This window comes from Peromyscus californicus, unplaced genomic scaffold, assembly GCF_007827085.1.
Source record: "Peromyscus californicus insignis strain IS unplaced genomic scaffold, ASM782708v3 Scaffold_6__1_contigs__length_162567912, whole genome shotgun sequence".
NCBI classification, from domain to species: domain Eukaryota; kingdom Metazoa; phylum Chordata; class Mammalia; order Rodentia; family Cricetidae; genus Peromyscus; species Peromyscus californicus.
Genome location: NW_026294584.1, coordinates 158408823 through 158429638, shown reverse-complemented (window position 1 = coordinate 158429638; position 20816 = coordinate 158408823). Strand labels below are relative to the sequence as shown.

Below are 20816 nucleotides of genomic sequence, written 5' to 3'. Positions count from 1 at the left end.
AGAAGAAAAATTGGAGTTCCATGGGGCCTGGGGAGTCTTGGCTGCTAGCACTGGTGAAATGATCCATTTTCCATTCTAATGATACAATTTAAATCCTAATAAATCCTACTTGTGAGGCCCCTGAAGAGCTGTGTCAGCTTTGAAGTAGACCTGCATTCACAGTCTGCATACAGAAGTCACAAACTGGGCCAAAGTGCAGACATCTAGAGTCTAATTTCCAAGCGTGAAGTTGTGGCAGAGCCACATGTGGCTCCAAGGTCCGAGCTTCCGTGGCCATTCACTGTGTGACTAGAGCCTAGGACTCACATAGAGACCAGGCTCATCATCTAAATTGGTGACTGCAAATGGCTCTCTGAGGTCCCTCTGGGTAGCCTGAACAAGGAAGGAGGAAGTACAGGGGGTTCCCGGTATGTGCCTCAGAGCTCCTTCCAAAGCAATGGTCCCAATGTGTGACATGGTCAGGTCTGACTGACTGGGCAGATAGCCCTCTTTCTTTCCTTAGGAAGCTTAACCACAGAATGGAGAGAAAAGTAGAATCCTTCCACCCCATGGTGGCCTTCTCAAGAGTAGATTTTGAAAGTGTGGCAATGAGGAATTTGTAAACTGGTAAAAGTATTTAGGGGACACGGAAGAAATGTCGGTTTTTGAGGAGTACTGTCCTGAGTTAGCGAGCAGAGGGGTGGGGCTTGGTGGACGAAGAACCCTCTGAAAGTCCCAACTTGCAAGTGGCGTGGGGAAATTGCAAAGTGCATGTCAGGGTGACTCCTTGTTCATGTTTCTGAAAATGTATTAATTTCAGGGATGTCATAATCCCCCTAGGCAGTGACAGAGTACAGCTCCCACTCTCTGGGTGTTTTGCCTTAACCATATGGTGTCACATGACTGGTGCCACATGACATACCTACACTGCCTGCCCAGCTCTGCCCACTTCTCCTCCCACCAGAAGCATGTGAACACAAGCTTTCTTCCCCCAGCCCCGGCTAGCTCCTCCCAGCATGTTCTTAAATACTGGTAGGAACCCAGAAAGCTGGGTGTTATTTACCCACTGTCAGAAAATCAGTCATAATCTCCGATCAAACACTTCTTAAGCAGTGAAAGTGGGAATCACAGGCTGCCTCTCCAATCACCAGCAACTTTCTTAGCTCTGCATACCAGACAGTCCTCCATCTAGAGGCTGGGGATGGTGGTTCACCTTGGGCAGTGTTCATGTGGGGCAGGTGGTGGCTGGAATATGGGAAAGGAGAGAAGCAAGGACTGAGCGGGCAGCTTGTCTGCCCCCTCCCATCTGTCTGTCTCTCTGTCTCTCTCTCTGTCTTTTTTTCCCTCTCCCCCTCCCTCTCCCTCTCCCTCTCCAGAAAGAATGAGAGATCAAGATATAGACACGGACACAGTCTTTCCGTGTGTTTGTGGTGCATGTGTGAGGCTCGCTGGTGCTTTAATTTTTGAGGAGTACTGGCGCCGTCAGTTATTGTAATACAGAAAATTCAGTCCTGACAAGGAAATGGGCAAAGCACACAAGAGTAACTAGTTGAATCCTCAAAGCTCTGGCAGGCTAATGGATTTCAAATTGGCCCTAACTCGTCAGGCAGAATGGATAAGGGATGAAAGAGACCTCAGTGAGCCCACAACCCAACAGCATCTTATTCCTGTTCAGGATTCCAGAGGAAAACAAATCTGAAAAATAAAATGAACAGCTCTTCAGAAAGCAGTGCACACGTGGAGAAACCCCTCTGCCTTGTGTGATCATGTCTGAACTGCAGGAGCTGCAGCTGTTGGATCCCATCCTCTGCAGCTCTCTGCAATGCTATCACTTATTAGCTCCTATCTGTGGGTCTCAGACCAGCAGCCACAAGCAAAGGAAGTGCCCAGCTAAGTCATGACCTGAACCTCCTGTCCTTCGATCTCTTTGCCATCTCTCCCACAGATGCTCCATCCCTCATGCCAGTGCAGCAGCTGGCACAGCCAGGGTTGGTGGACTGACCCATTTCGACCCCAGCTTGTGAATTGTGGTTCCCTTTGGGCACAACCACCTCTAGTTAATGCAGACCCCACAAGCAAAAGGGGAAGATCCCCTCATCACGACATTCAACTCCAGCTGTTCTTTGGGGGTTCCCAGACCACCTTCTGAAAGGCTGACTATAAATTCTGTTGCTGCCACCATTCAGTCAAGCTTGGCAGCTTGCTATAACTACTCCAGGAACTGAAAGCCCACCATTTTGATCATTACCTTTGTGTCATAAAGTATACAAACAAGGATGGCCAGCCATACGGAAACACTCATGGGTGCGGGGAGCACACAGACATCAAGCTGCTCCGCTTCTCACCCTTCATCTACCAGCATCCAGTTTCTCTAGGGTGTTTGTACATAGACCTGGTTGAATCATTGGCCACAGTAGTGAACTTGGTCATTAGCTTCAAAACCCTGATTCTGGGACCATGTGTACTTCGTCATTCTAAGAACCCACCTTCAGTCAGTTCATTAGGACAGAGACAGGTGTAATCCTGGGGCTCCTGAGAGCAAACTCACCTCTGTCACCCGGGAAATTGTAAAGATTTGTGGCTACCCTCCTATGAACCAGAAACAAAGACCAGTCAGATTGTCTACTGTATAACAGTACCTCAGCATCAGAGGGTAGACCTGGAGGAGGCTGAGTGGGGGACACATGAACAAACTAAGGCAAACCAATGGAGAGATGTGTTTAGAAAGTGCTGTCCCCCTGTGGCAACTGTAATGTGTGTGCACACGTTCGACCTGAAGATGGGCACAGAGTTACTGAAGAGGCGATGGACTTCAGTTGGAAGCAGATAAAGAATCCATCACTATGTGAAGCCTCTCAGGTGGGCTCTGTGCTCTTACCAACACGGAGTGCCTGTGTCCAACAGCCAATACAAACAACATTACAAAACCTCATTTGACTGGCTCCATCCTGTGTAAGAAGCAAGTTTTGTCTGTAGAAAATACTTCGGCTCTGTTTTGATTGTCTAAGTGTCCTATTGGGTAGATTATCTTCCATAAAATCAAAGTAGTGAAGTGCTTCAAAAGACAGGAACAGGTGTCAAGTATATGAAACCTGAGTGGCCTTAAAAATGGAAAGCTTATTTGTTAAACCGCACCGAAGTTAGACCCACAGAGCCGACTGACTGTTCGTGGTAGCTTCTGTGCTGCATGGGTATGGAACTGCTCTGTGGCACGTGGCTATAATTCCTGTCACCAAAGCCTGACGTCTCTTGTGACTAGGCATATTAAAGTTATGCCCAGCTTGAGGTCATCATTCAAAGACACCGTGCTTCAGTGGCTGTGTACATCATCCCTCTCTCCATCTCACTGTGCTCTGGGAAGTCCAGAGCTTGGCTTCATCTTTGAAGTCCCTCCCATTATCCTACTTGGAATCATCTTACAACTGCTCACCTTACAGCAACTGCCTGCCGTCAGCTGAGGATGCTGGATTCTCTGTGTTCAAACCACGTGGTCTAGGGACGCTTGTGCCCATCTGTCACTTCATTTGCAACTATAGTACTTTTCATTATATGAGGCTCTGCAAATTAATTTTATGATGGAAAATCTAGTTAGAAACACAGAGCCCAGTTTAGGATGGCAACCAAGAAAATGGTCTCATAAGAGCCCCGCTGAGTGCCGTCTTGGCGTGTGGAAGCTGGGTGTAGCGGTGTCGGGCTTCATCTACCAGCATCCAGTTTCTCTAGGGTGTTTGTACATAGACCTGGTTGAATCATTGGCCACAGTAGTGAACTTGGTCATTAGCCTCAAAACCCTGATTCTGGGACCATGTGTACTTCATCATTCTAGGAACCCACCTTCAGTCAGTTCATTAGGACAGAGACAGGTGTAATCCTGGGGCTCCTGAGAGCAAACTCACCTCTGTCACCTCAGCTGCAGTCAGAGGTCATCCTCTGTTGCCTCATCAGCAATATTGGAAAGCCCTCTGCCAAATCCCTCCGAGCCTCTAGCAATTTTTTCCTCCTCTTCTTCGTGGGGATCCATGACACATGCTGACATGGAACGTGTTCCTGACCTTCAGCAGACCCTGGAAAAGTAGCCCAAGAGATTGCAGTGTTAATAGCTTTGTATTGTTTGTTTAGAAGCTGGGTTTTTTTGGAGCTAGGGACTGAATCTAGGGCCTTGTGCAGATCGGGCAGCACATGGAAGCTGAGCCACCAGCCAGCCTTCTGTTTCTGTTGTGAGAGTCTCACCAAGTTGGCCAGGCTGGCTTTGATCTCATCCTGTAGCTGGGCCAGGTCTTGAACCTGCAATGCTTGTACCTCAGCTTCCGGAGCAGCCAAGCGCCAATGTCTTTCTCCATCAGACATAGAGAGCTGTTCAGGGAAGGCAGAGGAACAAAAGATTCCTGGCTCAGTCTCTCACCCTTCTGTGGCCTTGGGCAAATAATCTTAACTCTGTGCTGCAGTGAGATCCTAGCAATTCCTGTTCTATGGAATGTGGGTATTGGCCATACGTGACTAAACACCAGACACTCGGGAGGCAGGTGGGACTGGTCGCTCTGTTACAGGGCAGAACTTCTTTCCCTTTAGCTTACACACAGCCGATGGTTCATAAATGCTAACAGCTTTGTAAAGAGACCCAAACATTCCCGTTACTTCCTAGTCTCATTCTGACATGGCAAAACGTGCTCTTTGTGTGGTACCAAGATTGTGGTCAATTCTGAATCAAGAGGGTCGGAGGCACCAGAGCCCTCCAACCACATCCAGAAATGGAGTGAGTTCAGTGATACCTACCATCATCCACCGGGACACTCAGCCTTCTAGTCTGAGTACTGGACACACACACACACACACACACACACACACACACACAGAGCTTGGGCTCTGTGAGTCAACGTTGCTTCTAGCCTTAACTCCTTGCTCATTTGCCAGGCTCAAGGCTATTTGCAGCAATGTGAATTTTAAAGCCTTTTCTTGCATTCACAGCTCATGAAATGCCAGGCTGGGAAAGGTATGGACACATTTAGAGAGACTTCTGGTTTCACAGATAAGCAAACTGAGACTTGGAGAGAAAGAAACCCATTTGCCCCATACAATAGATGATTTGGGCTATGAGGAGGACAATACCCAGCTGTCCCATCTCTTCCATTGGTATCCTCCCATTGCACAACACTAGCTCTGCTCCGTGACTGGAAACATCACTTGAAAATGTCAAATGTGAACAGCACACAGGTGATCTCTAAGCGATGCTAACAGTGGAGGAAGGTTGTTTTTCACTTCTGTCTGTTGTTCCTCCAGTCTCCTAGACAGACAGACAATTATAAAAATGAGCCGTAGCAAGAGGATTATGGATCCTAAATGAACATCTCAGAAATGACGAGTTCATCTATGAGTCTTGCATTTTAGAAACCTCTAGAAGATCTGCATGTCACTAAGTTATTAGGAGGATTAACCCTGCAGCCTACGAGTCTGGCAGCTAATGTACTTCCCTGACTTTAGGCTACCCTGTGGTCACATGTGCTCATTCTGGTGAAATGAGGAAATGATTTCATGTTGACTAACCAGCATCAGCCTGTGAATCTAATAGCCATGTGCCTGACCACAAGATGTGCCGTGTAAAGTGAAATCAGACCACTGTGTTAGTCGGCGAGCACATCACCGGCAAGCAGGATGAGGAAGTCATAGGCTACCAACAGGTGAACCCTGCAGGAAGCAGCAGGCCTGCAGTTCTGGCTTAGGGTCAGGTAACAGCTCCACCCCCCCCCCCACCCCCCCCACCCCCCCCCACCCCCGCTCCCTGAGAGAGAAAAGGAAAATTCCATGCAAAAAGGTAAAGCAGAGAGAGCGGGGGATGTCTGGCTGTTTTGTTACAAACTGCTTTCAACAGAAAACAAAACAGCATATACAGTACTTGTGTTTAAGGTCGTTTTTGTAAAAAGAACAAGCTGCATTGATTTTTAAAAACTTATTTTTTAAATTTAATTTTCTTTTAAAAATTTGTAGTAGTTCATTGAGAGTTTTCCTAGAGATCTCAAGTAAGATCTGCAGTCCCTCGCATGTCTGTCAGGACTCTATGGCGATCTATTCTCAGCTCTTTCGAGGCACCCCTGCTTATGTCCATATTTGCTGTGGGATGGTCTGTATGGCAAATATGTTGCTGATTAGTCAATAAATGAAAACACTGATTGGCCATTGGCTAGGCAGGAAGTATAGGTACAGTTTGTAAGCAATATAAGTCTCTGTGTTTACTTGGTCGGGTCTGAGCGGCTGTGGGACTGGCAGGTGAGAGAGATTTGTCCTGACCCTGGGCCAGGCAGGAAAACTCCAGCTACACATATTGGCTGCACCAGGTTGCAGTCCTCCAGCACAGAACACGTGTCCCCACACCGATGTCCACACCACCGTTTGTCGTCATTTGTGTTGTTACCATGGCCATTCTGACTGGGCCTCAGTGAAATCTCAAAGTAGATTTAATTTGCTTTTCCTTGATGGCTATGGATGTTGAATATTTTTAAATGTTCCTCAGCTGATTGTATTTTTTCTGAATGTTTCGTTTTGTGCCATTTTAAAAATTAGGTTTTCTTAATGTTTAATTTTTGAGTTACTTGTATATTCTAGATATTAGCACTCTGTCAGATGTATATCTGGTAAAGATTTTTTTTTCTAATCTCTAGACTGCCTCTTCATTTGAGTAATAGTACCCTTTGCTGTACAGAAACTTTTTAGTTTTATGAGGTCCCATTTATTATTGACATTAAAGCTTTCTACTATCAGGAAGCTATTCAGAAAGTCTTTTCTTATGCCAATGAGCTCAAGACTATTCCCTACTTGCTCCCCTGTCAGATTCAGGGTGTCTGGTCTTGGGTTGACGTCCCTTAATCCCTTTGGAGGAGAGTTTTTTATGGGGTGAAAGATATGGGTTGAATTTCATTTGTCTACTGTAGCCATCCAGTTTTACAAGCAACATTTGTTGAAGATGCTTTCTTCTCTCCAATGTGTATTTGTTGGCTTTTGTCAAAAGTTGGGTGAATGTAGGAGTATGGGTTTATAGATGAGTCCTCATTTCTAGCCTATTCATCAATGAGTCTGTTTTAGTACCAGTGCCATGTGGCTTCATTGGGTTTTTTATAGAGATTACATTAAAGCTGTGGCTTAATTTTGGTAGGGTGACCATTTTCATAATACTAATCCTACTAACATAGAAGCATGGGAGACCTTTCCACTTCCTGGTATCTTGTTCAATTTCTTTTTTCAGTCTCTTAAATATTTTTTTGTTGTACAGATCTTTCACTTCTTTGGTTAGACTTATTCTAAGATATTTTACTTTTCTTGAGGCTATTGTGGATGGTATTAGTTCCTTTATTTCTTTTTCAGTGTTTGTTGTTTATATATATGAAAGCTACGGATTTTTGTTTGTTAATTTGCTGAATTATTTATCAGGTGGTGGAGTCTTCTGGATCTTTTACAGATAGAATCATATCTACAAATAAAGATTCTTTGACATATCCCTTTTGTCCACTCTATCTTCCTGCTCTAGCTAAGACTTTAAGTACTATGTTGGACAGGAGTGGGCACAGGGACTATGATTGTGCCCCTGGTTTTAGTGGATAGACTTGGAGTTTTTCTCTGTTTAGGATGTTGTTGGCTATGGGCTTCCTGAATGTTACCTTTATTATGCTGAGATTGTCCCCTGTATACCTAGTTTCTCTAGGATTTTTATTGCGAATGGATATTAGATTTTGTCAAAGGCCTTTTCTATAGCTAGAGAGATGATTATGTGGTTTCTAGTTGTGTGGTGGATTAAGTTTATTGAGCCATCACTGCATCTCTGGGATGCAGCTGACTTGATCATGGTGGACAGTCTTTTTGATGTGTTCTTGAATTAGCTTTGTTTCATGACTGTGTTCATCAAAGATTCTGGTCCTAATTTTTTGTTGGGTCTTTGGTATCAGGACAATGTGGTCTCATGAAAGGAATTCAGAAATGTCCCTCCTTTTTTATTTTGTAGTTTTATAGGTCAGTTTGAGGGGTATTGGTGTTAGCTCTTCTTTGAAGGTCTAGTAGAATTCTACAATGACCATATCTAACCTGTGCTTTTAGTTGAGAGATTTTTCATTACTGCTTCTATCTCAACAGGTGATACGGGTCTGTTTAAATCATTTCCTTCTTTATTTAAATTGGTCATATAGATCTAGAAGTTCATCCATTTCTCTTACGTTTCCCAGTTTGGTGGAATGTAGATTTTTAAAGCATATTTGAACTAGCCTCTGGATTTCTCCAGTGTCTGTTGTAGTGCCTCCCTTTCTTCTCTAATTAATTTGGCTCCTCTCTAATTCTTTTGGTTACTTTGACTAAGGGTTTATAATCTTGTCAGTCTCTTCAAATAACTGTTTCTTTGTATTTATTTTCATTCTATGCCATTGATTTCAGCTGTGATTTTGAGTATCTATTGCAGTCTATTTTGTTGTTTGTTCTTATTTTTCTAGGGCCTTCAGGTGTATCTTTTAGTTTGAGATTTCTCAAAAAAAAATTTTATGTAAGCATATAATACTGTAAACTTTCCTCATATGGTGGCTTTCATTGTATCCTATAGATTTTGCTATGATGTTTTCATTTTTATTCAGTTTAAATTCCCTTCTCGATTTTTCTTTACCCAATTTTGATTCAGAAGTGTGTTGTTTAGCTTCTAGAACTTTGCGTTCTTCCTGTCATTTCTATAATTGTTGATATCCAGCTTTATTTCATGGTTATTAGATAAAATTCAGAATGTGATTTCAGCTTCCCTATATTTTTTGAGACTTGCATTGTGTCCTAATATGTGGTCTGTTTTGTAGAAAAATTCCATAGGCTACAAAGAACAATATATATTCTTTAACATTCAGATGGGATGTTCTGTAGATATGTTAGGTCTATTGATTTATGATGTCATTGAACTTGAGTTTTCTTTTGCCAAATGACCTATATGTTCATGAGAGTGGGGGATTGAAATCACCACCATCACTGTGGCAGGGTTCATCTGTGGTTTCAAATTTAGTAGTTTTCTTTTATGAAATGTTGTGCCTTGTGCTTAATTCATGTGTATTTAGGATTGTACCCTATCCTGTTGGGTTTCTCCCGAGTGAGGATAAAGTATCCCTGTGTGTCTCTCCTGGTTAGTTTTGTCACATATTAGAATCCCTGTGCTGCTCGACTCTTGGTTCCATTTGCTTGGATCCTTTTCCCACCCTTTACCTTGAGGTGGTGTCTGTCACTGGCCCAGAATCATGTTTCTTGGTGGCAGCAAAAAAATGGATCCTGTTTTCTGATCCAGTCTGTTAGTCTGTTTCTATTTACTGGGGAATTGAGACCAAATTAATTTTATTATCAGTTAATATTAAGAGATATTATTGAATAATGTATATTAATTTCTGTCATTTTGTTGATTTTATGGTGTCCTCTTTTGATTCAATGTTCTGGAATTGCATTTGTGTTTGCCTGTACATGTTTACCCTTTTCTTCAGACAGGAGTGTTCGTTTCAGTATCTTCTCTAGAGCAGGATTAGTGGTCATAAAGTAGATCTGAGACTTTTGCTGGGTACAGTAGTCCTCACTGCCATCCACTGTCTTTCATAGCTTGTAGAGCATGGGCCTAGTTCCTTCTGGATTTCAGTCTCCATTGGAAAACTTACTGTTATTCCAATGGACCTACCTTTGTATGAGACTTGTTTTCTTCTCACTTTCAATATCCTTTGTTTTGTACGTTTGGTGTTTTGACTATTATATGATGTGGGGAATTTCTTTTCTGGTCCTATCTATTTGGTGTTCTGTATGTCTCTTGGACCTTGATAAGCATCTCTTTTCTTAAATTATGGAATTTTTATTCTACAATTTTGTTCTTTTCCATCTATACTTATCATTTTCTAGATTTGATATTTTTATAGAGTGAAGTCCCACACATTCTGTTTTTGGGGCTTGGAGGGGATTTGACATTTTCTTGAGTTGAATGGTCCAATTCCTCTTTGTCTTCAAGAGCTGATATTCTCTTCCACCTGATCCAATCTGTTGGTGAAACTTTACTCTGAATTTTTTGTTTGAATTCATGAATTTTTCATTTCAAGCTTTATTTCATTTTAGCTTTTCTTCAGAGATTGTATCTCTTTACTAATTTTTGTTTTAATGTCTTGAGTTATTTCATCCAACTATATTTTTGCAATCTCCAATTTGCCATTTATTCATCTCCTCTTTGAATCCTTTGATAATTTTTTTCTATTTGAATCCTTATCCTGTGTATCATCGAAGTCACCTTTCTCAGGGGACATTACAATGGGAGTACTAATTTGTAGTTATTCATGTGTGAGGTGGGATCTGGGCATCTAGAGTAAGGTCATTGGTAGCATTTGTTGTAGACATCTTGTCTTTGGTGTTGAGTGGGTAGCTGAAGTTCTCTGTCCCATCACACCTATTTGTCAGATGATTGACCAGCTGTATGGGGTGAAGGGCTCAGTCTTTGGGCAATTCAGTGTTGATGTTCAAACAAGTAGACTTTGCTCAGCTCAAGCTCAGTGAGGTTTCTAAGCCCAGAGCAGACTTTCTGTAAAGTTAGAAGATGCTCATAGCCAAGTTTCAGGGTCAGAACTTTTCTACAGGTACTAGGGGAGTTGGCCATGCTAGTTTTGAATCCCTGTGTGAAGAATGGGGTGAGGGGAGGCAGGCACAGGGCATGCCATCCTCATGCCTGTTGCAGGAGTTGCAGATGTGGTTATAGTGGCCCTCCTTGGAGAGGGTAGGTCTTAAGATCATGGGTGTGGGTAGAGTTGGCAGTATAAATCTAGTGCCTGCCTAGAGAAGCAGTCAGATGGGTGCAGCAGAGATGGTGGAATTGGAGGTGAAAGTCTAGACTCCCTGCCTAGGGAGAGGGGACAAGGAATCTTAGCATTTCTTCATTTTAAACATTGGAAAATTACCTATATATCTTCATTTCAGATTATGGTCAATTGATAGACAGGTAGAGGGAGAAACATGCCAGAGTAACCAGAAATACCCAAAGGGGCTAAAAAGAGAGACTGGAACCCAGAGGACAGGAACAGACCATCTTTCCTCCCTAGCATCTCCTGGCCTTTGTCATCTGTGACCGCCTGTGGGTTGGAAAAGCACGAGGCCCACGCTGGGCGTGGCTTCCATTGTTTCCCAGTGCCTAGCACGGGCCCAGGAATTACAAGCGGGAATTATGAAAGGGATGAGTGAACAAAGGGACTAATGCAGACAGAGTGGAGAATGAGAGTCCCGTGGCCCAGGCAGCTCCAGCAGAATCTGCTGAGAGAGAGCTGCCATTGTTTCCTCAAAAGCAGGCAGCCTTGGACATGACAGCTCCACCGCCTGCAGGAGCCTTTCTGTGGAGATGGTTTTGCAAACCTGTCTTCTGTCCGCCTGATCCTGGAAGGGCTATCTTCCCCTTCCCTCACTCGGGCCATTAATTGCTGTGTCTCCTGATATCATCTGACCCTGTGTCACCTGATACACCCCAACACTTCTGCCCTGGAGGAACTCCCTTTCTTCCAAGTCACATGTGTCCCATTATCCTCTTTTATCCCCACCCGGCCTTCATGTCTCTTCCCACCCTCCTGTAGTCCGGCACTACTTTTTATGTATGCATGTATAGATATGTAAGAATCTAAATTTAACTAGATTCCTCCTATGATAGAAAACAACCTGTTTATCTCTACAGATCTCAAATGTATCTATCTGAATCTGGATTATTTCTCTTAAGAGTCTCACTGCCACCCATTTCCCTAAAACGCCATACATTGTTCACAGACACAAAGAACAATGACATCATCAGCCTTCGTTTTAATCCCCTCCCCCACAATCCCTCCTCTGCTGGCCACCTGTTTCCCACCCCAGAAGAAGAGCTGGTGAACTCTGGGACTCTGACATGAAGAAGTGATCACCTTAGCCTCTGAGCAAAAGGCAGTTTTTGAGCCAAGCTCTCCTCTAATAGCTGGTAGGGGCAGAAAGGATGTCACTCTGGTACATTCATCTCAGATGTTGGCTGGCTCAGACTGCCCAAAATCAACTGAGCCACCCCATTGATTAGCTGGTCAGCTTCAGGATGACATCAGGGACTCTACACGATTCATCCTAAGAATCACTGTGGCAGAAAAAGGATGATGTTGAGCTTAGTGCCTATAAAGGCCCAGGATGGTGCTTGCTGCCAAAGCTGAGGATCTGAGTTTGATCCCCAGGACCCACATGGTATAAGGAAAGCACTGACTCTGGCCATTTGTCCTCTGATACACACACACACACACACACACACACACACACACACACACACACACACGAGCGAGTGTGACTTTGATCCCTAAATACCTGACTGTAGGTGGGGTAGGACTCACTGAATACATCTGTCACTCCGAAATTCAGAGAAAGTGATGACCCTCAATCTTTTTTCTGCCACTGGAGATAGGGCACCATGTGTCACACGCATGTCAACAAGCCATGCCAATGATAAGAAAGGTCAAGATGGAAATGGCAGTACAGACACCTCTTCCCACTGCACTCTTGAGAAAGAGAGGGCTCTGACAGCCCTGTGGTTGGGAGCCCCAGGCAGAGATTTCTCAGGACTTGCCTGGGAGGGGAGGAGTTGGAAGCAAGAGGCTCCCTGCAAGGGTGACAGGAAGGTTCTCAGAAGCAGTCGGGTAGGTGGGGACACAACCCCATGGTCTTCGGTTCCCAGCTATGTCATGGGGAATTAACCTGCTGGAGATGGGGGACACCTTACAATTTACAGAGTGAATGAAGATTGAAAAATATATGCTCAGTTACACACACCGACTCTATGGTGTTCACCACTTAGGCAGAGTTTTTGAGACTTATGGGTGTCTACTACAATGGAGGGGAAACACACACACATGGGACATACCCGGGCTGCCCAGAAAATAGCAGAAGTGGCACCAGCTATTGCCATCTGGGGAAGTTCCCCCACTGTAATACAGTGCTTCCAAGGGGACAGACAGCATAACCCCAGGCCGTGCCCTTCCACTCCCCTCGTCCCCACATGGAGCTGGAGGCCACAAAACTGGTAAAGAACCTCAGCAGAGGGCATGGGCAGGAACCCAGTATGGGCGGCTGGAGCGGAAACCTTTCTTCTACCAACCTCCGATTCAGGAGCAGTTATGCTTTGCCTACACCCCACATGCTTGGATCTGCTCTTGCTGCCATCAGACCCATCCTCCATCTTTCACGGGATGCCCACAGGCTACTTCATCCAGGACCAGCTGGGAGCCTGGAAGAAGTCATTGTTGAGGTTTTCCTAGTCCATAGGACCAACCCTGCCTCTTCCTGCCCCTGTCCAGAGAAGGATCTTTTAGTGTATATCCTGAGAGACACCGAGTTTTGGGTTTTATTTGAGACAGTCTTGCTTTGTAGCCCAGGCTGGCCTGAAATTCACTATATAGAACTCCAAGGCCAGCTCCTGCCTCAGCTTCCAGAGTGTTCGGATTACAGATGTTCACCACCATGCCAAGTGAGACGATTTAAATTTCAATTCAGAAATACTCTTTGTAGTGCCCCTGGCTCCCAGCACACTCACTGCTTGGTTCTGCATTTATTTTCTTTTAGGAGAAGAATTTGGACTGGTTTCCTCGGATGCGAGCCATGTCACTTGTCAGCAATGAAGGTGACAGTGAGCAAAATGAGATCCGGAACCTGCAGGAGAAGCTGGAGTCCACCATGAGTCTGGTGAAGCAGCTGTCTGGGCAGCTGGCAGAGCTGAAGGAGCAGGTCAGTGAGCTGGGGCTAGAGCCCCCACCGCTGTGAGCAGGGAACCCAGAGAACTCCTAACCTGTGCCATGCAACGGCAGCTCAGCACGCAGGGACTCCCCACCCCCTGTGCAGCATTTCTCACTCTGCAGAAAGACAGAGGGACCCCTTTGCTCTTGGTGATTGATCCTATTTCCTGCCCGGCTTTGGCTGTCCAAGCTCATTGCAAAGGTAGTATTCATTAATCGCTGATCAACCCTTTCATCATATGATATCCTTAGTACTCATAAGACGTATTATCACCAGGCCTCTTGGTAGCTAGTAAATGATAGTAACAGTGGTAAGAATGTAACAGATGTGTTTCAAACATCCCACTTCCTAACCATGGAGAGAAGAGTTGCTCTTTCTTTTCACCTCTATTTCTGGTAATTTACCTTTTAAAATAAATGCTTTTGTGGTGAATATATTCTGTGTGGAACCAGACAGTGGATTCTGGGGGGGGGGGGGGGAAGAATCCACAAAAGCAGCTGAAGGCACGCTCTCTCTCTCTCCCCAGATGACAGAACAAAGGAAGAACAAGCAGAGACTGGGCTTCCTCGGGTCAAACACACCCCATGTGAACCATCACATGCCACCACACTGACACCATGGGGGCACGCCGTGACCAGCCTTTCATCAGATGCCTGCCTCATCGCTGAAGGAAGGATGGAGATGGAGGGAGCAAACAGTGGCTATTGTTGAGAAGCTAAAAACAGCCAAGTGCCAAGATGCTGAGCCATTTAGCTCCCAGAACAATCCGTAACTGTGTTTTCACGCTTGAGAAGACTCGAGCTGAAAAACAGCGCAGGGCACAGACTACGGGGCGCAGGAAGCAGCCAGACTGGGGGGAGCAGCAGTCTCCCTCTGCTCAATCGATGGGCCTTGGACTTGTCTCACATGCTGACTGCAGCCTCTGTCATGGCTGCTTGGAATTTATTGCTTCGAATTGCAGCACACAGGTCAGAGACAGGAAGCCACACTTTGGTGGCTGAGTCTGACTAAGAAAAAATTTAAGAGATTAAAAACAAAACGGGAGTTGAAAAAGAAATCTCATTAAGCTTCTGAACCTTATGTGTTACCAGACAGTTTCTTCATGACATGAAACATGAGGGGCTCAGAGCTCTGCACGCTTGGTGCTCTGGAGTTCACATCTCACACACTGAAAGGATAACTGGAGCAGAGTCGCTTTTTCCAGGACTCTGTGCAGGGCTGCACAGAGGAAGTTCATAGAACATGGCTAAGAACACGCTTAAAGTCACGTGATCATGAAAGAGCTGCTTGAGTGGGGAATAGTGTTGAGTGCAGATGCTATTACAATACACAGGTGTTAATAAAGGAAACACTCACGGTGACCATGAACACAGAGACTTACTATGGTGGTTTTGCCTTTTAGAAGCATGGATTTGTATTTGTGGTGCTTGAGGACCTGAGTGTTTGCTATCCCTGCAGCTATGAGAAGGAAATCTGAGAAGACATTGAATATATAAGGATGTGCAGAATTTCAATGGCATATTTAAGGCTGTTACAGTAACAGCTTTTCAAAGTGTAGGCAGATCATAATTCCTTCCCCCAAACTGTTTTAATGTTGTCTTGCAAGGGAGAAAATAACTAGATGGATAGATTATTTTTTGGAGACTATTTTAGGCATTAGAGCCAAATGGAGATGAAAACTGCCAGCCATGACACTACATTCAGAGCCAGGCTTCTCAGATGGACCCTCGGGCCTCCAGATTCCTTAAACTCTCAGCCACCAGGGGCCACATGGGGTTTGTTACAACTTTTAAAGCTTTAGAGTGTTTCAAGACAATTTTAGCTGTTGGCTCCTAAAAAGAAAATTCAAATCCTGGGTCTATGTAGACTCACTGTGCAGGCGAGAAGGCCAAGTAGGCCTGCCTTCTGCTTCACAGGGATAGCCTTGGGACCCAGTGCGGCACACTAAATTTACTGGCACTCAACCCCCACACACTAAAACCGGCCGAAATTAAGAAGTGCTCTTGGACAGGACAGCCTGAAGTTAGAGGATGCTGACACCATGACAGGTGTTTTGACCTTGTCAGAGTTCTGTTGCAGTTACCCTTAATTCTTTGCTAAAACTTTAAACTATAATCACAAACTTTTTTCTAGTGGTGTCACCAAAATTAGACTAAGACAGCCATTTTTAAAACCTAATGCCATCAATGCTGTGACAGTCTTTGATAAAAGTAAAGTATGCTGTGTGGTGTGACCTAACGTCCAAGCCTTTACAGCAGCTGCCTGTCTGACACTGTATTTGCTCCGGTGGGAAAAATCCAGAAGAGATTTCACCTAATGAGACTCGCACTATGTCGATTATTTTTTTCAGCTGCATTTTTCTTTCTTTCCTCTCTGCAAGATTAAAGATTATAAAACAAAATTTAAAAAAAGCAAATGAAACAAAAGGCACCTTCTAGGACATTGAATTCAAAAAGATATTAAAACAGGAAATTTGATGTCTGGTAAGAGTTTACATTTGTTATGTGTGTTTGTTAACGCAACTGGATTGTTTGAAGTTGAGTGTACTTGGTATTCTCATATGTATATAGCAATATTAAAAACACAGTCACCTCTGACTTCTATGCTAGGGAGGTTTTTTTTAATATTTAGGTTATTAAAATCCATATTGGTTAAAAGTCGCAGTTTCCACTGAATAGTATTTTTAATTTACAGAGGGTTTGCTCCCCTGTGGGCTCCATTTAATGAAGGATATCTTCTAATTAAAACCATTGTGTGAGAGTAGAGATCCACACTGTCTAGAGAGATAATATTGACCAGTTTCTGCATGCAAAGATGGTATTTTCTACTCTTTAGAAAGTTAAGTTACAAAAGGGCTTATTTTCCTAAATGCACGGTTTTCTTTTCCCTGTGGATAAAGATCACGCTATTTGGCAGGCTGTTGATAATTTCAGGAAGCTAATTCGTTCAAATCAGAGCTGATACTGTGTTGACCCTGTATTTCCAGCTCACAGCTCAGGCTTTCTGCTGTCATTTAATTACAAACTGTAATGTGGTGTGACTCCATCCCTGGGACTGAGTGTGAGTAAGGAGGTCTTGGAGTTGTTGATGAAGATTTTACTTCCCAGGATGCCATCTAACCGAAAGGAGCAGGCAGAGCTCAGCTTCAGGGACCCAGTAGATTGAGTAGGTAAACAATGCTTAGGAGAGATGACTTCACAACTCAGAACCATAAACATGCAGATAGCCACACTGTGTGGAAGAGTAACCAGAAGATGGTTACTCCTGACAGCTGTTTCAAAGCTTTATTGCCATGTTCTGGCCTGGAGACCCCTTCCAAACTAGTGTGAGATGCAGTACAGTTAGCCATGGAGGGAGGGAGCAGGCCTCTTAAACCCAGACACAGATGGCTGTGGGAGCCAGGTGAAGAGCTAGCCTAGCTGAGCTGTGCGCATCTCTGAGGCTCCTGCCCTGAGCAGGGGTGGGGAGGTGGTGTAACCCTTGCTAAGCTCTCTATTTTCAAAATTTGATAGCCAATTCCAGATTTTAGAAAATACCGGAGGCCACTTTAGGCCCTCTACTCATTCATCTGCTGCTGCCTTTGACATCAGGATTGATAAAATTGCCATGTAGGAGACAGCACAGTGCTAAACTCAAGCAGAGCCGAGTGCATGTGAAAACAGAACTCTGCACGCAGCTCTAGGTCCACCTCCAGCTGGAGTGTTCCCACAGACTTGAAAGTGGATTCTCCTTCCTCTGGCAAGAGAGAATGTCTATAATGTCTTTTAAAAAGGTGATATGAGCATGCTGTCAGGGCTGCATAACTTATTAGTTAATATTAATAAAAAGAATTTGCATCTTATGTGTGCCTCATTCTCTTGCCATGTTTCTGAAAAATAGCTACTGGTGTGGAAGGGCATCATAATTATTGCTATTTTACATAGCAAGAGGGAAAAAAAGTATGATTGAGAGGATATGGACCCAGGTGACCCAACGAGCCCAGAGTTTATTGGGAACTGGCCAAATCTTCAGTTTTCTCACAGGTTCTAGTGTATCTACACTTTAGATTCCCAGAAGCACTCTGTGGAGTCAGATCCTTTGACCATCTTGGAATCTCTCATTCTTAATATCTGCTGTCCCCAAGGACAGGTCTTCTGATATCCATGGTTCTCAACCTGCGGATTCTGACCTGGGAGTCCATTGACCTTTTCACAGGGGTCTCCTAAGACCATCCTGCATATCAGACATTTACAATTCATAACAGTAGCAAAACTACAGTTACGAAGTGGCAACAAAATTTTTTGGTTGGGGGTCACCACAACATGAAAAACTGTATTAAAGGGCTGCAGCCTTGGGAAGGTTGAGAACCGCTGCCCCAGGACAAAACTCATCCTCTGCCAGCTGAAGTCCACCCGGGTGCTGTGAATCACATGCAATCTATGAATAGATTGCTTTGCTGTGGGTGTTTTCCAGTCCCTGGAAGCAGTGTGGCAAGGCCTGCTTTGATTTGCTCCAGTCAGGAAAGGTGACTGGGGGAGGATGGGGAGTGGGAGTGATCGGCACCCACAGTAGGACTGTGCGAGCAGAGGGAGGCGTGGTCAAGCCTCAGGCCACAGTCTTTGTCTGGTCGACTGCGTCTTTCGAGGAAGTCTCAGGAGGACTTGTGTTCAGAAAGCAACTCCAGGCTAGAAGCTAGGCAACAGTGTCTCCCGTGGCCCTCCCCCACCACTGGAGAGGCCACAGCATCCTAAGAGTCTTGTGGCACACAGACAACCAAGACAGGAGTAGGTCTTACTGAAATCCTCTGGTGGTTTTGGTTTTGGTTTGGGGGGGCGGGGGGCGGGGGAAGGGATTCACTTTGTAGCCCTAGCTGGCCTGAACCTCACAGTGTAGACCAAGCAGCTTCAAACTCAGATCCAGCAGCTTCTGCTTCCCTGGCGCTGGAATTAAAGGGGTGCCTCACTGCATCTAGCATGTTCTGCCTCCCTGGCGCTGAAATTAAAGGGGTGCCTCACTGCATCTAGCATGTTCTGCCTCCCTGGCGCTGAAATTAAAGGGGTGCCTCACTGCATCTAGCATGTTCTGTTTCACTGGTGCTTCAGGCAAATCTTACTTAAAAGCCTCACAAAAAGGATTTCCCTGGTCCAGCGCCTTCATCAGGGCTGGCTCATGGAACTTGTTTGTAACAGAGGCAAGCTACCGAAGCTACTCTCTGCTCTAACCCCTGCCTTTGGCTTTGTGTTATTAAAAATCTTCATTTTGGGCAACCATAGACTCCTTTTTGTACATCAACACCTTTTTCCTCACTTCTTTCAACATGACTCAAATGCTTTATATCTCGTCCTCTCTGCAGTATATGAAATAAAATTCTTTGTCATACTGTAAAATAAGGTCTGGTTATATAACATATGAATACTAATTATTGTCTTAGCAGAGAACCAAAATAACTATGGATAACATGGCCGGAGAGATTTATTGTAGGGTTAGACATCATAGGTAGTATGAGGAGGGTGATAAACTTTAGGGCAGGCTGATGCATCTGGCCCTGACAGGGGGTCTGAAGCTATTGTCAGTCAGGGAGGCTGGCAGATGGCCAGAAGGCCTGGGTTTGGAGCAGTGGAGATCCAGGACGAGCTGCAGATCAGGAAGGCAAACAAGAGTTTGCATCTGTCGTGTGGTGCCGTGGAAATGAAGGTGCCCCCCCCCATGGACTCTCATGTGCTTCCAGCCCAGGACTGGAGGGTGACAAAGGAGGTGGGTCCATTGAGGCCTGGAGAGCCCGAGGCCAGTTGACAGCCAGCGTGTGAGCCAAGAGACCAGCTTAAGCCATTGGGACACTTGTCACCTGCTCCTTCCAAACTAAGTGACCACTGCTTCATGCCATCCATTATCCAAACCTTATGAAAATATCTCCTGTAAACAACCTTACAAACAAGGGAATTCTAGCAAGTGTTAGTTCAGCTTAGCTAAATTCACATAACCCCAAATCATCACTCCCCTTGACTTCATGCCCACTAACAATGACAGATGCTTAGTTTTAATTGACAGTCTAGAATGACCTGGGAATAGAGTCTCAATGAAGGAATGTCTAGGTCAGGTTGGCCAGTCATGTGGAAGGGGTGTTTCATTGATTGCATTAACTGAGCTGGGAAGATCTGTTTTGAGTGGTACCATTCCCTAGGCTGGGAGAAGAGAAAGCATGCACACAATCATTGCTCTTGGTTCCTGATTATGGATGTGGTATGACTCATTTCCTCAAGCTCCAGCCACTGTGGCTTCCCTGCTGTGATGGTCCAGAAGCTGGAACTACAAGTGACAATAAACAAGATAGTTACCACAGCAACTGGAAAGGAAGCTAATACCGTGATACCACTCACCTCCCAGCATGCAGCTTGGCTAATTCTGACCAATGGGTACAAGTGCAATGGACAAACTGTGGCAGCTGTCCTATGCTACTTCCAGTTCCTGCCCGCTACATCAACCACAGAGGCCAAGACCAACCAGCCCGAAGGCCACAGAGCCCTGAAGACAAAACGAGCTTTCACACGCTGAGCACGGAAATGGAAGGGGTTTTCTCTTGTGTTTTTGTTGTGGTTGTTGTTGTTAAAGAAATTATATTTGGGGCTTATAACTTGTTTCAAAACTCAGCCCAGATAACTATCTTAGTCGCTGTTCTGTTGCTGTGAAGAGACAACATGACCACGGCAGCTCTTTTAAAGGAAAACATTTAATTGGGGCTGGCTTACAGTTTCAGAGGTTCAGTCCATTATCGGCATGGTGGGAAGCGTGGTGGCATGCAGGCAGACACAGTGTTGGAAAAGGATCTAGGAGTTCTACATCTGGATCTGCATGCAGCAGGAAGACAGAGACACTAGGCCTGGCTGGAACATTTGAAACCCCAAAGCCCACCTCTAGTGACACACCTCCTCCAACAAGGCCACACCTACTAACCCCTGGCAAGTAGCACTATTTCCTGGTGACCAAGCACTCAAATCTAGGAGCTTATGGGGGGGGGGGGCATTCCTACTCAACCATCACCCTAATGCAGATGCATAACGCACCAAAAACTTAACTGAAGCATGTATTGATAGGAATTCCAACCACGCCCA

At 44.9% G+C, this 20816-nt stretch overlaps 1 protein-coding gene across 3 annotated transcripts in view; it reads left to right on the top strand.

The window, feature by feature from the left end:
• Itpr2 (inositol 1,4,5-trisphosphate receptor type 2) overlaps positions 1-17569 on the top strand; it is a 436608-nt gene extending 419039 nt beyond the window's left edge. For all 3 annotated transcript variants that reach the window (XM_052719262.1, XM_052719263.1, XM_052719264.1), the window contains 2 exons: positions 13558-13719; positions 14255-17569. In XM_052719262.1, coding sequence (XP_052575222.1) covers positions 13558-13719; positions 14255-14341 — 249 coding nt within the window. In that variant the 3' untranslated portion in view covers positions 14342-17569. The remainder of the gene's footprint in view (positions 1-13557; positions 13720-14254) is intronic.
• The last annotated feature ends 3247 nt before the right edge of the window (positions 17570-20816 follow it).